The sequence below is a fragment of the Plectropomus leopardus genome, chromosome 1 (assembly GCF_008729295.1).
Source record: "Plectropomus leopardus isolate mb chromosome 1, YSFRI_Pleo_2.0, whole genome shotgun sequence".
NCBI classification, from domain to species: Eukaryota; Metazoa; Chordata; class Actinopteri; order Perciformes; family Serranidae; genus Plectropomus; species Plectropomus leopardus.
In genome coordinates, this window is record NC_056463.1 from 27,145 (window position 1) to 43,280 (window position 16,136).

At 40.8% G+C, this 16,136-nt stretch overlaps 2 protein-coding genes across 2 annotated transcripts in view; one reads left to right on the top strand and one right to left on the bottom strand.

Annotated features, from left to right (window-relative positions):
- Positions 1 to 723: 723 nt before the first annotated feature.
- On the bottom strand, positions 724 to 13,313 carry LOC121945723 (reticulophagy regulator 1-like). Its single transcript, XM_042490031.1, has 7 exons — positions 13,112 to 13,313; positions 4,749 to 4,866; positions 4,350 to 4,434; positions 3,708 to 3,830; positions 3,105 to 3,175; positions 1,935 to 2,058; positions 724 to 1,422 (listed from the first exon to the last, which is right to left on the bottom strand). Exons 1-7 carry the CDS (start codon positions 13,141 to 13,143, stop codon positions 899 to 901), a joined length of 1,077 nt encoding a protein of 358 aa, XP_042345965.1. The 5' UTR covers positions 13,144 to 13,313; the 3' UTR covers positions 724 to 898.
- Positions 13,314 to 13,317: 4 nt separating this feature from the next.
- Positions 13,318 to 16,136, top strand: part of LOC121942438 (solute carrier family 23 member 1-like) — a 43,602-nt gene continuing 40,783 nt past the window's right edge. The window contains exon 1 of the mRNA XM_042485645.1: positions 13,318 to 13,485. Coding sequence (XP_042341579.1) covers positions 13,318 to 13,485 — 168 coding nt within the window. The remainder of the gene's footprint in view (positions 13,486 to 16,136) is intronic.

Here is a 16,136-nt window from a genome sequence, read left to right on the forward strand (position 1 = left end):
CACTAGTGTTTTACCTTTGAAATACGAGAAAATATGTTTTATTCCCGTCAGAAATGTAAGAAAAAAAAGTCAATGAGCAAATTGCAAGAAATTGGTATAAAAGTGACAAGAAAATAACCTGAAATTTAATTTAAGAGCAGGAGAGGGTGAAAAAAGAGAGAAAAGAATATTAGAAAATTATCAATAAAAGGAGGAAAATCTGTTGTATTGTTGTTGCATGTTGCGTGCATGGCTATTTGTGCTAAAATGCGATATGCTGTTGCTGTGCGATTGTTTTGTATGGTGTTCTGCTGTTTCTTGGTGGGTTTTGTTCTGTCTTGGGAGTTCCTGTTTGTTGTAGGTTCTTGTTTCTCATAGCTGTTGTTGTCTTTATGGTGGATGTGAATCTTATCATTTCACAGGTTTCAACATTGACGGAAATGTTGATTAATGTGTTGTCCTTATAGATGAAATAAATGAAAAATTTAATGTCCAGAAACTATATTCATGACTATTAGAATTATACATTTAAAGATGTTTCGAAATATATAATAATTTAAAAAAACATTTCACTTTTTTCAGGTAATTTACTTGTTTGTTCTTGTATTTTTCTTTCCTTTTCTTGCTAATTTTTTTAGTCATTTCTTGTAAAGTTGTTCAAATTTTTCCTCCCATGTTTTTAGGAGAAGAAATCAAGCCGATTTGCTCGAGTTTCAAAGAGTCAAAGTGACTTTCACCTCCATATTTGACGAACTGACCGGTTTAAAAATGTTGATGTTAGCTCTACAGGAAAAACAGATAAATGGAAACATTGTTTTCTCGCTACCCCCCAACAGTCTTCTGACCAGAGCATCCCCTCTGCCCTCCACATGTCCTCTGTAACCCGTCCTTGTCCCCTGCTGACCGAACTTCTCATCCATCAGTGGCGTCTCAGGAGTTTAGAGAAGAAACCAGATGAAGCCGGCTTGTCACTCTGAGCCGGATCCTCTTCTTTGGCCCGGGCCGTCTCCTCTCCGAGACCCAGCTCCCCTTCCAGTTGCTCCAGCTCCGACTGGTCCAGCAGCTCAAAGTCCTCCACCTCGCTGTCCGACTCCTCGGCCAGCTCCAGCAGCCTGGTGGATTCTGGGAGTCTTGACCGCTCCGAGCCTTCGCTCAGCGCTGAGAAGCCGACCGCTGATTCTATTCTCTCCTGGATGGCAGCTGTGACAGCGGCGGCGATGACGTCGCCCGCCATCTGGTTGACTAATTCGAGGGCTTTGTCGATGGGTTGATCTTTGTGAGAAGAGGCCGCATGCGTGGATTTGATTGGCTGCTGCGGCTGAGGTGGCGACGTGGGAAGGCCGAGGCTGAGGTCGTCGTCGTCGTCACCGTTGGTCGTTGCGCCGTTGTCGAGTGAGGGGAATTCTGGAAGGCCTCCGGTGAACGCTTCTTCTCTGTCGAGATCTGTGGCGTAAAAAAAAAAAAGTGGCCGAGAAATTAACAGGAAGTGGGCAAAAAATATTCACGGCATGCAAGACGACATTTAATATTAGCTATTTTGTCCTTAAACTGGAATTTCTAACTTTTACATTTAATATTTTATTTAATATCTAATAGATTTCACATTACTGATAGCATGAGCAATGAACACAGAAAATTTCATGTGTAAATTTTTTTATCGTGCTTTAAATTAAATGTATAATAAAAAAAGTCACAGAGGCTGGAGTGTGTCGCTGGAGAAATTATAAATTTCAAAGCGTTCATGAAAAAATTGGGACCAGGTTAAAAAAAAAAAAAAAAAAACCCAATCAGGGATCCCATTTAAGATAAACCCAAATAACTGTTAAAGCACGCTGCCACACTCATCACACTGTAAGACCTCTGAAGCAGCTGTTCAGCCAGATGTGCCTTAATGTTTCTGTTCTAGAAATGTTGATTTTAAAGCCGTGTGCCGCCTGCAGGTGGAGCTGACGTACCCTCTGAGTTCTCAGTCTGTGGCGTGTGTCCCTCTGACAGGTTGAAAGTACCGTTGTCCGTCCACGTCACATCAGACACCTCTGTGTCTGACACACACATTTCCTTACACACCGTGGAGTCGAGCTGCAGGAAGGAAACACACAGAGACGTCAGATTTAAGAGTGCAAAACAGACGGAGCTAATCTGGTGGCAGAAGTGCAGAAAACTTCATGTCCACATGTCTATTCTCAACCTACAGTCCTGCTAGCATGTCTGCAATATGTCCACTCTGTTTATACAGGTGTCATATAAACAAGTGCTTCTCAAATCTGGACACAAGTCAGTCCGGACCCAGCCCACACCTTGTATTAGGAATGCAAAAGTACCATGTAAATAAGTGCACCCCTCCTGAGATTAAGCCTTAAACGTAATCATATCCTGTTTTACATTGTTGCCATGGCAACGTTGACAGCCGGGAAGCATATGATGTTTAAGTTACGTCAGAGTTCAAGGCTAACGAGCGTCCGTTCAAAATTATGAAGTTAGTGAACGTCTAATGGACGTTCACGTTCTGTCCTGTCTGTGAGTGTACGTTATATTGTCAATGCACAAGTTTTCAAAGACGAGTTGACAGAGAAATATGCGTTTATTTTGCCCAAATCCAGCAGTTTGATTTGCACAGAGACAGTTACAGTTGTGAAGAGTGGAAATGTTAAACGCCACTATGACAAAAAGCACGGGCATTTCAAACAGCAATATCCTCCAAATACAGAAGTGAGGACAATAAAACTTCAACAGTTACAATCTTCCCATGAATCAGCAAATTAAGTTGTTTGTGAAATCTACGACACAGCAAGAGAGAGAGCTGCTGAAGCCTCTCTGCGAGTGGCCTGGGCGAAAACTTATCACCTTGACATCAATCGTTCCAGACCTTTGGCCTTGAATAGAAATCAAATTCAGACCTTTGAATATAAGTTCAAGAAATCCTGACATCAGAGCCTTTTAAGAGAAGCACGCTCAGTGAATGTAATCTGTAGTCAGATGTTACGGCTTGAAGAGCAAAAACTTTTGGCGTTCACTTTGGCACAGACCTCGATGCTGATGTGGATCATGTGAACTGAATTTCAATTAGCTTTAACTGGATCTTGTCAGTCAACAGAGGAATCATTAGACTGAGGTGATCAGCCAACCTTGGGAAACATGGAGGACAGGTCCGACTCGATGCCTTCCTTCTCAGTCTGAGCCTGCAAGATCCTTTTCTCTGAAAGGAAGAAAACATGAAGGTGGTGCTGCTGATTTGGCTCTTACTTCAGCACTGAATACAACAGGATTTGTACATTTCAGGACTTTCAGTCATTTTTTCAAGCACTTATTTTTATTTTCAAGGATGAAATTGTTTTCTCTACAATCACCTGTTGCAAGAAATTTGTTTAAATTCATAAATGGGGCAAACATGCTACCAGGGTCTAAAATATTTTTTGCACTTAACAGTAAGAATGAAGCAATTAAGTTTCCACAGTGTACTTAGACTTATTGCAGGAGCTGAGCTGGAAATTTCAAGATTAAACAAAAATACACAATCCAAAATTCATGCCATATGCATGAACACAGCCAACATTATCAAAAAATGGAGATTGCAAAGTGCACAGAATGCACCAAACAGTCCCTAAGGGTTAAGTAAAATTTTGGTTTGTTTGGGATATATCACATCCCCAACATGTGATGTCTACAAAACTAAGTACTAACACTGCAGACATCAAATACGTAAACATATTAAAATGTTAAATTGTTACCGTGGTTCTCCTTAATTTTCTGAATGAACTCCCCGATGCCAAAGTCCAGCTTCTGCAGAACTGGCTCCAGCCACAAACCAACCTCGTGAGACGAAATCAGAGGCCACAAGAAAACACCCAGCACTGCAGAGAGGTCAAGAGAGAAAAAATTCAGGCAAAACTAATATTTGTTTCTAGAAAAATCCATTATCATACCTGCCATGAAAGCACTTCTTTTTTTTTTTTTTTTTACAGAAATAAGTTTGCTCGCTATGTTGGTATTTAATATTTGATGCTATTGATCACATATCACATGCTTTTGATTACTGATAGATTAAACAGCTGGATGCACCTGGAGCTGGCTACATAATTTATTACTTTGATATCTCACTTCGTTGTTATGCTGATGACACACAACTATACCTTTTCATTTCAAGAGATTTTTGAAGTGGGGCTCTGTGAAGTATCAATAGTCAGTGTATTAATTACAGTGGATATCCATCAGCATGCCCCTAGTTTGGAGAAGCAGGCTGCAGTAACCAGGTTTAACCAGGTTAAAAAACATGCAGTGACCCACCAACTGTGCTGGATTTGTTGGTCTAAACATACAAATCTAGCATGACAGAAACGGTCCTTTTATGTGCCAAAATTTAGTTCACGTACCTAGAATATATGAGATAACAATCCCTGGAATGTAGCGTCCTAAGACAGCGAAGAAGGTGCAGAAACTGCAAACCAGCAGGCAAAACTAAAAGAGATAGAGACAAAATCAAGGAGATTATACTGATGTAGTTTTTGTCTGCTTTTACTCAGTTACAGCATAGTATTTGTATTAGTTATTATCTTAGGAAAAGTTCAAGATATACTATACAGGATTTTCCCTAAAAAACGACATAAGAATTGTTTTAAACAAATGTGATACTAAAGTATAACCAGTTACTTCATAATCCGATAAGCTGATGCAGAAGGTCGTAGAAGAAAAACATAACTGTGTTGTTCTGCTGAGGTAACTAAGTAAAGACATTTCAAGTTAGTCCGGGTCATCGGCCGACTCTGCCTCACCTTGCCAGGATTCTGCTGTTTGAAAGCTGACATCTCCTGGAGGAAGAGTTTGAGGGAGTCGCTGAGCTGAGGTCCAGTCCCAGACCGGCTGTCCTGCCCGGAGTCGATGATCTCCCAGCTAGAAAAGACAGATAGAAGCAATGTTAGTAATCTTTACTGAATCGCTGACAGTAGACGGGTTTCTGTGAAGACCTCAAAGTGCAGAAATTGAAATTGCGAGTATAACATATGCGTAATGGAAATCTGTGAATCTGTGGAAAAAAAAAAAGAAAACGGTTTATGCTTGCATGAGGTGGTATTTCAGGCGATTCAAAAAAGCCATACTTGGCTTGGGTGTAGGTCACATGATGCCATGTCTATGTGTTTGTCAGTAGGAACTGGCTCCCTCACAATGCAGCAGGAGCTACAAGAGCTGTTATTGCATCACATAACTCTTCAAAAGCTGAGCGGATCATCATTGGTTAATGTGTGGCTACCTTTAGGCACAAAACCCACTTGGTTATGGTTTGTAAAAGATCATTTTTTGGGCTTCAAATAGCTAGTTTGGTGGCAAGGCAAGCCTATTTATGTATCTTGGAGAGGTTTTGACGACTCATAGTGTAGCAGAAAGTCAGAAATGTATTTCATGGGCCTTAACTTTCACTGCTTTATAAACCAACAGAAGTATTTTGCAATCTGGGGCACAATCCTGGCTTAAAAAGCAGCCACGTCTTTGTAGAAAACATCCATTCTTCATGCAGATGCAAGATTGCGGCAGGGGTCTCCGGCTTCCTCCCACAGTCCAAAGGCATGCATATCAGGTTAATTGGTGACTCTAAATTGCCGTCGGTGTGCATGTGAGTGTGACTGGTTGTCTGTCTACATGTGTCAGCCCTGCGATAGTCTGGCGACCTGTCCAGGGTGTACCCCGCCTCTCGCCCAAAGACAGCTGGGATAGGCTCCAGGCTGTATACTTGTTGATCAGTGTTTCAGTGACTATTACTAATACAGACTATCACTCCATCACATTCGGTCCATGACCTGGGAAAAATTGTATTCACGCTTTTGTTTCTCTTCGTAATCTCCCGGAGTACTCTGGGATCATCTGACCTTAAGCTGATGGCAACTACTCTGTCTATATTCTATAATTGCAACAACTTGTGTGGTCTCTAAATTTGCTTTACAAATAAAGTGACTCGGTATGTTGTTATGTGGAGATGCTCAGTATGTAATAAACAACGCAGTGACTCCACATTAAAAATAGTATTAACATTTGACTTGACTAAGAAAGGGATTGAAGAGGTTTATTTGGAGGCTTCGAATTCTACTGGTTGAGGGTCATTGATAAAATTTAGTCCAAGTAACAAGCCAGTCCGATGCAAATGTCATAGTCTAAATTAGGAAGCCTACAATAAAACTGGCGAGCTGACTAAATGGACGGGTGGCAGATGGGAATAGGAATGTGAGAGTGCTTTCCATGCTGTGGTACTACTGGGAATTCTGGGCCACCTGGTGAGGTATGAAACTTTCCCCTCCACGTCGAGGGTTCCCAAAAAGCACCTCCCGTTTAGGCTTAACTCTCAGCCCTCGTGCTCACGTCACACACAGCAGCTATAAAAGGCACACATGTGGCTCGCGTTTAGGTCATGTACGATAAATAGATGAGGGAGCAGAAGTTTTGTCATCTGGGAATTTCCTTTATCAGGTTGAAACATCGCAGGTGATAAAAGGTAAATGTTTGTGCTACTGTACTGGATAAATATTAGTTTGTTAACAGAACTGTGTATCGATAATTGATGCCCTTCAAGGTGGGATACTCAGCTTGCTTTGCTTAGGGGCCACTTTTGCAAAATGACAGGAGTCCAGGGGCCAGTCACAGCAGCCCGTACATGTTTAAGGATTTAGGACATTTCTGGGAGTTTGGGATGTTTCTAGGATTTTAGGATGTTTCCCTTATCATAGCACATGTCTAGGATTTTAGAACATTTCTCAAATTTTAGAACTTTTCTGTTATTGTAGCACGTATCTTGGATTTAGGACATTTCTAGGATTTTAGTACGTCTAGAGAATTTTAGGACCTTTCTCTGATTTTAGGACATTTCAAGGTTTTATAATGTTTCTCTGAATTTAGGACATTTCTTAGATTTTAGGACGTATTTATGATTTAGGACATTACTGGGATTTAAGACAATTCTACGATTTAAGGAAGTTTCTAGGATTTAGGGCATTAGGGGCTTAGCTAGGACCTCTGTCGGGGGCTGTGGGGGATCTTCCACTGGCACTTTTTTTGATAAACAAGCTCTGTTTTGATGCTTTTTATGCACTCTGGAACCTTATGCATACAAAAAGTACAAAAACAATTCCCAGTATGAATCACTGGGATCACTTCATTGTGACTTAGGAAATGGTTGGGAGGGCCATGCGGCACCCTATTGGGGGCCAGATTTGTGCCGTGGGCCACAAGTTCACTATTACTGCTTTAAGGTATTCACTAAAGTAACCCATAACCTAGTATTATTCAAGATTCTCAAATTAAACTATTCCGCTTCTTGATTTTTACTGAACCCGAAATCACTATTTGTATTGTTGTGCTTGCAGCCAATCACTACGATTGATTTAAAGCAAGTTGTATAGCGGTGTATTTGACGGAGTTGGCCCTTCAGCGTGACGAGATGCCTCGTTAGCACGTGATGGGTATCAAAAAAGTTTTTAAACAAAGGGTACTGGTATCTGAGTTTTCAAACAACACTCAGTCCTATTTGTTAGCATTCAACAGAAACATGCCACTTAATATTTTGGGAGCGTACCAAAGGCTTAAGTGAAGTTCCCACTGTGGTTGAAACCAAATTAATCAAACTGACAGTGTAACAGGGACACGGTAACTGCCTCAATGTCTTTCATCAGATGAAATGGCAATGTTACTAAATTTAAATCCAACAGAGGATGGACACTACACGTCCTGTGGAAGCAGCTGTCATTGAAACAGCTGGTGTGAAATCGCCATGGAGATCTGGTTACCACAACAGGTTCACAGTAGTTAACACAGCTGTGAGGTGCCTGTGCTAATTGGGAAATGTGTGATTGTGGCCTCTCCAGGGCTTCTGATTTCTGTTAGAAAAGGTATGTTCCTATAGTTAACCACTATTTCAGATAAGGGGCACCAGCGGGGTTGGGCCACATATGTACTGTAAAATGACAGTATTTCTGCTGTCATAGATTTTGTCGTAATATAAAACACAGATGTCAGTTTCGTGGTGAATTAGAAAATCACCAAAGTCAGTGGAAAACATCATCTGGGATGAGCAAAAGTCATCATCCCCACATTACTAAGGTCCAAAGCTCTCCATGAACGGTGTACATTAAGAAAAAAGTAAAAAGACACACCTGCACACTTAGTCCATGCCACAAAAATGCCTCTCCACACAGACTGTTCACCTACCATTCCTACGTGACTGGTCAATAATACTCGGACCACAAACCAAGCAGCAACCTTTGAGGTTGAAAAATGAAGTCAATAACAAAGTGCCCAAAACCGCAGTTTCTCTAACTTGAGGCAGGCTCCAAAACAGTGTGAATCCCCATCGATCCCCATCTTAAAATGTCAGTCTATTCTCAATCCGAAAATGTCAAATACCACTGCTTTGTCAGTGATTTTGGTGTTAGACAACATTGACAAAAGCCACCAGACTGTGTCATTTGAAAACTTTCCCCATAAAAACATAGTTTAAGGAGCTGGAAAGTCCCTATAGGGTGGGTGGGAGAGGCGGTGGATGGATCCAACAAACTGCGGACTTTTACCCGGGAGCCCGGTGTTTGCTTCACATATGAATGTTGAGCCAAACCATGATGGGTTTTTTTTTCCAAACCTGATACTGTGCTTTTGTTGATATCTAGGCATTGGTTGCGGTGTCTCGTAACGTCAACAGGAGACGCAGAAGAACTCCTGGTGCATAATAATAAGATGTGAAAGTCTGCTGAAAAAACGGCGATATACGACAACTTTACAGCAGAAATTAACATGTTTACAGCGTGGTACAAAAAACTTACTTTTGTTCTCTATAGCTAATTTCAACATTCATGACAGCTGTACAGGGGGCAAAATGTTATATAACTTAACGCATTTACATTTTATTAAGACTCAAAGTTATGCAAATTTATAGGTGGGGCCACTTGAGTGATGGGCTGTCTGCAGGGCTCCGCTGCAACCCATAAGTCAGATCCACCCCTCACTCCTCCACAGCTCTAACCCCTGTCAAAATATGATCATTTCTAGCTCCAAAATACCAAGATTGTGACAACCGAAATGCCTAACTTGAGGCTTCAAAAAAGCAGTCCACAAACCAGTGGGTGATATTGCTGTAGCTTCATCCATTATATAGTTTATGCTACAAACAGAAACCAGAATTTCTCCAAAACCAAAATTTTGCACCATCGCCTGCAACTTCTGGAACCATAGACACCTGTACATACACTTTGTGTCAAACAGTCTAATAGATATTGAGGCATTCGAATGGATAAGTAAAGATTTTAAACTGCTGGTGTTGCTTCAGAAAGCGTAACTAAAGTCATTACAACTCATACTCTGAGGACTATGAATGTGCTCATCAAATTTCATAGCAATTCAAGTTGCTGAGATACTTGGATATTTGGACCAAGGTCATGGGCTGGCCAATAAATTACATTGCTGTTGTTAGAAAAGCTTAAATTGAACTCAAAAATCTCAGCTTTAGTCCAAAAACACTTGTGAAGTTAGTAAAGGTTGTGAAGACCCAAAAAAAGACAGACTAAACCATTTAAAGTCCTTCCATTTTTCATTTCTTCCCTCTGAACCCAGCCACCCTTTCTCCCCCCATAACCATCCACACCTCCCTCCCCAACATAATGTATCTGCCAGGTTACAAGGAACAAGCAGGAGAAACCACGAGAAGCTGCAGTATCTCATGTACACCCACCACCCCTCCCACCTGACCCGAACACCACGTCTTGTCTCAGATAACCCTGATGACGAAAGGTCAACCCGCTGCTCCCCTCTCGACTTCCAGGCACATGTCCCCCCGTAAGAGGCTGATTTCCAGGGAAACATGATGGGTCCAACATGTGACAGTGATACTGCGAGGCAATAATAGCAGTAACGGACGAAAGGGATAAGTATTTCACTCTTCCACGGAAGACAGACGTCTCCTGGGAAGAGACACAAGTCTGTTTGGATGACGTACCTTAAAGTTTCACCACTTCACAGATCGCCTGAAGTGTTGAAGCGTAGTTTGTTGCAGTTTGTTTTCCCGCCAGCATGAAGACATCTGCTCCATTTTCTTGGAGTTGAAAGTTGAACCCCATGTTTGTTTGGTGGCTCTATACAGTGAGATAAGGTGCAGGACAAGACACGTGTTCACGTCTGTTAAGTTGCTGTATACTAATGACTGCCAGAGTCCAGTCAAGGATCACTGTAACGTCTGGTGATGATTGTCAGCCTCCTGCAAGATCATGCACCATTGCACCATTCAATGAAATTGTCCAAAACAGGGCCATAACCATGGGTTACTATTCAGGGTCTGTGGCTGCTGTCTGAGTAATCCTTTTTATGCAGATAGCGTGCTAAGGCCCGCTAGGAAGTCCGTTCTTTATGCTACCTTTGCATTTTTTCACAGAATCAAACAGCAGCAGCATCATGCCACTCTAGTGTGTGATTTTAGACAGCATGTCAGCATCGTGGAAGCAAATGAGGCATGATGGGCATGACATTTATGCAACGGCATCTGCCTCTGGCATGACACAACATATGCATCAGCAGCGCTTTCTGCAATCATTTACTGTCTCTGTCATGGTTTCCATTAACCCTCAAATTGTGCAAATCGGAAATGCTAACATAAAATACACCTAATGGAAACATGTAAATTTTGAAAAAAAACTTCTCTTTATCTTTTTTTTAAAAATTGTTACGATTACATAAGGTGGTATTTCAGATGATTCGAAAAAGCCATATTTCGCAAAACTGAAATGGAAACACATTTATTGGCTTTTCTAGGTCACATGATGCTATGGCCATGTGCTTGTCAGTAGGAACTGGCTCCCTCATGATGCAGCAGGAGCTACAAGAGCTGTTATTGCATCACATAACTCTGAGAAAGTTGAACGGATCATCTGGAAGTTTTGAATCCACAATTCCTCTGTGAAATCACAGAAATCCCTCATACATGGCCGCTCCCACGTATAAGTGGCTCACTTTTCTATCACGGCTCCATAACACACCTACGTGGCCTTGGATTGGAAATAATGACGGCTAGTTGTGGTGGCTTCTGCCTTCTGCAACCACCATAATATAAAGAGAGTGAAAGTTCATATTGGGTGAGTAGAAGGAAAGGTGGATGGGTCTTAAAAAAACTCTGGATTCCCCAACTCTTTCTCCTAAACTTAATTACGTGGTTTTGTTGCCTAAACCCAAAGGCCCAGACACACCAAACTGACATCAGAGAACTAGCGGTGACAAAAAGCCCTCTGCCGCGTCACCTTGCGTTGCCTCATGTTGCCTCATGTTGCTGTGTCTCGGCCAAAAAGTTGCACATGAAAACACCAACAAGTGCATATCAATAGCATCGTGTGACCTATTTGTGACCTGTTTTTATTGCAGGTTTGCAAAATTTGGCTTTTTTGAATCACCTGAAATACCACCACATGCAAGCATAAAAACTTTTTTGCAATAAATGCTTTTTCTTTTTTTAAATTGACACGTTTCCATTAGGCGCATTTTATTTTTGCAGTTTCAGTTTGTTCAGTTTGAGGGTTAATGGAAACCTACTGTCAAAGCGGCAGTATTGGACGAGTTGGGAGTGGATTTATACTCCCATCTGTCTCTCTGACTGCTTCTGTCCTCTGATTTTTCGGTGACTTGCAGCTCACAAGTTTAATCCAGAAGCATCTGCACAATTTGAGAAGAATACCTGTCATCCTAACCATGTGAGGAACATATGACATTTTTCAGCCCTCGAGTCACGTGTTGTCTGAGCTCCACGAACACTTCGGATGCTGGCAAGCAAATATATCACATTTCACTGCTCCTTATCATTACACACCACCACCTGTCAATCAATTAGTCGAGAAGCATTTTCACAGTGAAGACTTCCGTCATCACTCAAAAAAAAAAAAATCCAACTTTCAACTGAGAACTCGTCACGTCAGAGGACTGCAGGCGGGGAAGGAGGGCAGCGGCGGCACCACATGAGCAGCTGTCGGACAGATGTCACTTTTTTACCCGACCAGTAATCTCTGAAACAACACAGGGAGCAGCACGTCTGAGCCTCTAACAAGCCCGGTGACGGCGCTTTAAAAATAGGGCCAGACAAACAATGCCAGGAATGGCGGCAAAAACATCCCAGCTCTCCACTTGTGATTGGGAGGGAAGGCGTAAATATGTTTACCCACCTGTCTGCGTGGGTCTAAACCACAGAAACTCGGACTCTGATGCAACTAATACCTGTTTATGCTCTGCGTGCAGCCGTACATATATATCACATGCAGCAGCTGACATTAAAGGAGCCCCTGCCGATCGAGTTTACAGCTGATGTCTTTTGCAAAAGGCCAGACTGCGTGTGTCGACCCCGACACAAAGCCAAACGCTACGACCCGCGTTACGGACGCATGGGGAGCCATGATGCAATGATGTGTACGCTTTTCTAAATACATCCACGCTGTGCTGTTTATGTTGGTAATGTGGTCAAACTGAAATTATGGTTAACTTTGCCAAAAAAGTTTTGTTTTTGTTGTGTGTTGTTTCCCTCATCGTGTCATCACGTCTTTTCCGTACAAACACTGATTGCACAATCCGAACACAAACCAGAGCAAGACTGCAGCTACACGAGAGCTTATTACATAGTGTCAGAAGCTTTGGAAAGCCCTTTGAAACTTGAGCAAACTGATTTAATGTCTGGCAAAAACACGAGCAGAGGGCAATGAGAAACTTGACAAAACGTGGCCCAAAAATTGTCAAGAAAGTACCCAAAAAAAGGAAAAAAAAACAAGACATGACCCCCAAACTTAACAAGACACGGCCCAAAAATTCACAAGAAATTTGTGAAAGAAGTTACAAAGAAATTACCTGAAAATAAGAAAGAAAAAAAAAACAAAATGACCCCCCCACAAAAGTACTGAAAATTAAAAAATATACAGATCTGAATACAGTTTTCTGTACATCAAAGTTCTTTAACCCCAAAACAACGGAGGTAAATGGAAATTTGTAAGGCATATATCTCCAAACAAAGACATATAAAACAAATCTGCGTGGCGAGATGCCACGAGAGGTAAGTGAGAAAGTTTGAGCGGTTTTGGAGAACAGAGCCGTGAAATAACAAAATTCTCCTCCGGCAGCTCTGACACAGCCCCCGTCATACCTCAGTCCTGCCCCGCGGTCTTCAGGAGACATCTCCAGAGCTTCAGGTAGCTTCAGACGATCTGATGACGCTACGAAAGGCAGCCAAACAGTCGAGCTGATAGAAACAACTAGTTTTTTCTGTGAAATAAAAATGACGGCAAAAACTCGAGCCAAACTCAGGTTTTACGTGCCACACGGCGCGAGAGCAGCTTGTGTTTATCCTCAATGAAGCCCCGGCTGGAGTATTTCAAGCGGCTTCATCTAAAAATAACCCGGTCACACTACATTCCAGCCGACAGCCATCAGGAGGACAGAGGGACGGGGTCAGGGGGTAGAAACAGCAACACCCTCCACCACCAACAACCCCAACACCACCTCCCTGCTCCTGTGTCGGTGACAGCAGGATGAGAGGGGACATGTGCCTGTTTCCCAAACACTCGACATTTTGGAAAATGCACATTCTTGCTGAGTGAGATCGAAGATCGATGCCGCTTTAATATTATCTGCGTCACTGTCTGAGGTTGTGACGTTGGCAGGGTTGGAAATTACAAACCAGCCAAACGCTGGTATTCAAGTCGCTGCTACATTTGCTTCACTCACCAGCCGAAAAAACAGTGGTTATCTGCTGAGTGGCTGGTAGATTTTGGACTCCACCAGCCAAAGTGACAGGTAGACAAAAAGTTCATTTCCAACCTTGTAGGCACGGATGTTTTCAACATCAGGACTGAAACTCACAAAATCAAAAAAAAAATTAAAAAATAAATGTGTCAACAAATAAATGAAAATGCCAAAAATGACAATATTTATTCAATTTCCCCATTTAATTTAGCAATTTATTCATTTTCGTATTTATTTGCTGATTTTGTATATAAATTCCCCTATTTATTCAATTTACCATTTTTTTCCATTTTGCATATTTATTTCTTCATTTTAAGTGTATTTATTTATTTGGGCCATTATTTAAACATTTATTTATGTATTATTTTGGCCTATTGGTTTATCGACATCAGTCATATAGATATTTAGATAGATAGACAGATGGATGTCAGTCATATAAAAGCCCTACTATTCATTGTAGCTCTATCTCTGCTTATGTCTTATCAGGTCAGTTTGGTCCATATTTATGAATATTTATATATTTCTGAGTCCTTAAACTTGTAGAAAAACATTTACATCTATGCAGTGTTTTAGGGATCGACTGATATTGGTTTGAGACCAGTAACCAGTATTTGAAACCAGTATGCATTTATAATAAAAATTTAAATCTTTCTGTCAATATTCAGAATTTGGAATATAACAAACTCCAACACAAAACTGGAATATTCAGCAAGTTCCTCGCAGGTTATTTTTTAAGTCAAGTGAAAATTTAAATTAAAAAATGAATAAATAAAAAAAGGCTCCCTGAGGTTTCAAAAGTAAAAGTTCCTCCGATGCTGGCACTTTCTTTGCACTTTTTAATTAATTAATTTTATCTGCGATCGTTATTGTATAACGCCGATACGGATAATGCCAAATATCGTCCCTGATAATCAGTCGACCTCTAACAGTGTTTCACTACAACACTGCGATGGCTCTGTAGCTGTTATCTTTTAATTTTAAAGTTTAAATATTTTCATCAGGAAACATGTAAATCCTCCACATTAAAAGCTTGTGGAGAAGAAAAAAATCCAACTGTAACAATTTCAGTTTTAAACTGATTCTGATAATATCTATTCTACTGCCTCACAATCGTAATAATCTATAATCAAATCTAAAATCATTAAGCTGCGCGCTTTTCATGTTTGTTGGTGCTCACCACAGTGCAGGCTGTTTAATGGTATTTACGATCATAATCGTTAACTTGACAAGGTTGTGAACTTAATTATACAGATCTGAAAAATATTTAAATATTGCTCCAAATGTCGTAACAATTTGTGTTATTTAAAGTGGACAACTCGATCAAGCACTTGAAGACTTCGACCCCGTGACTCTTGTTTATTCGTGACTTGCTGGGATCTTCTGAGTGTGATGAAACACTCGTGGCTGGTTTGTTGTGTTGTTTTCCACCAGTCGGCCTCCGTCCAATCAGAGGGCCTCGCTCTGACACACACCCCACTGTGTCAAGTGATCTGATTGGCTCAAATGCTTCATGTCACACCTCTGAACCAGTGGAGAAACAGCTGAGTCACACACACACACACACACACACACACACACACACACACACACACACACACACACTGCGCTCAGGTTTCACAACTCTTAAGACACTTTGTGTTTGTTGTGGGAACAAACAGCAGCACGGTGTGTCTTTCCTCTAAGCCACGAAAACAAAATCCATTTAAAGTCACGTGACGCTCGTCCATATGTGAGAATGACGTGTGTTTTTATGGTCACACATGAAGGTGATGATCGTGCTCTACGTGTTTATCATATGTTTGTTTATGTCAGAAAGGATCTCATTTTCCTGAAGCATTGGAAAATAAAAAAAATACTCTCAGTCCAACAAGTCCTAAAAAATAAATCTTTTTCTGTCTTCCTTAGTTTTCTAGTTAACTACAAAAAAAATCAAGCAAAAAACTATTAACATCATTTTCTACTTTTTATTAAGTTAATTTTTCAACCAGCATCATTCCTAATCATAAATATCAAATATTCATTAATTTTCAGATCACTACACTACATGCTATATTACAAGCAGATGTTTTTGATGACACGCAGCCGTTTTATATGTCAGTGATTTAAAGCAACATTGATTTTTATACATTAATATTTTTTATGCAGTGTTAAACATTCACACTTCCACAGCTCTGCTCACCAAATGAGCTTTTCAAAACCTAAAATGTTAAACATTAGTTATATTTTCTACTTTCATTAAGTTTATTTTGTTAACTAAACCATAAATATCAAATACTCATTGATTTTCAGAATTTTAACCCTTTAAATGCCAAGTTTTTGCCATGATGCAAATATGTTTTTAGATGACAAAAAATATTATTAGCTATTAATATTTTCGATTTTTTTTTGATGATCGCAGTCTGGGATATGTCAATGATTTGCAGCAA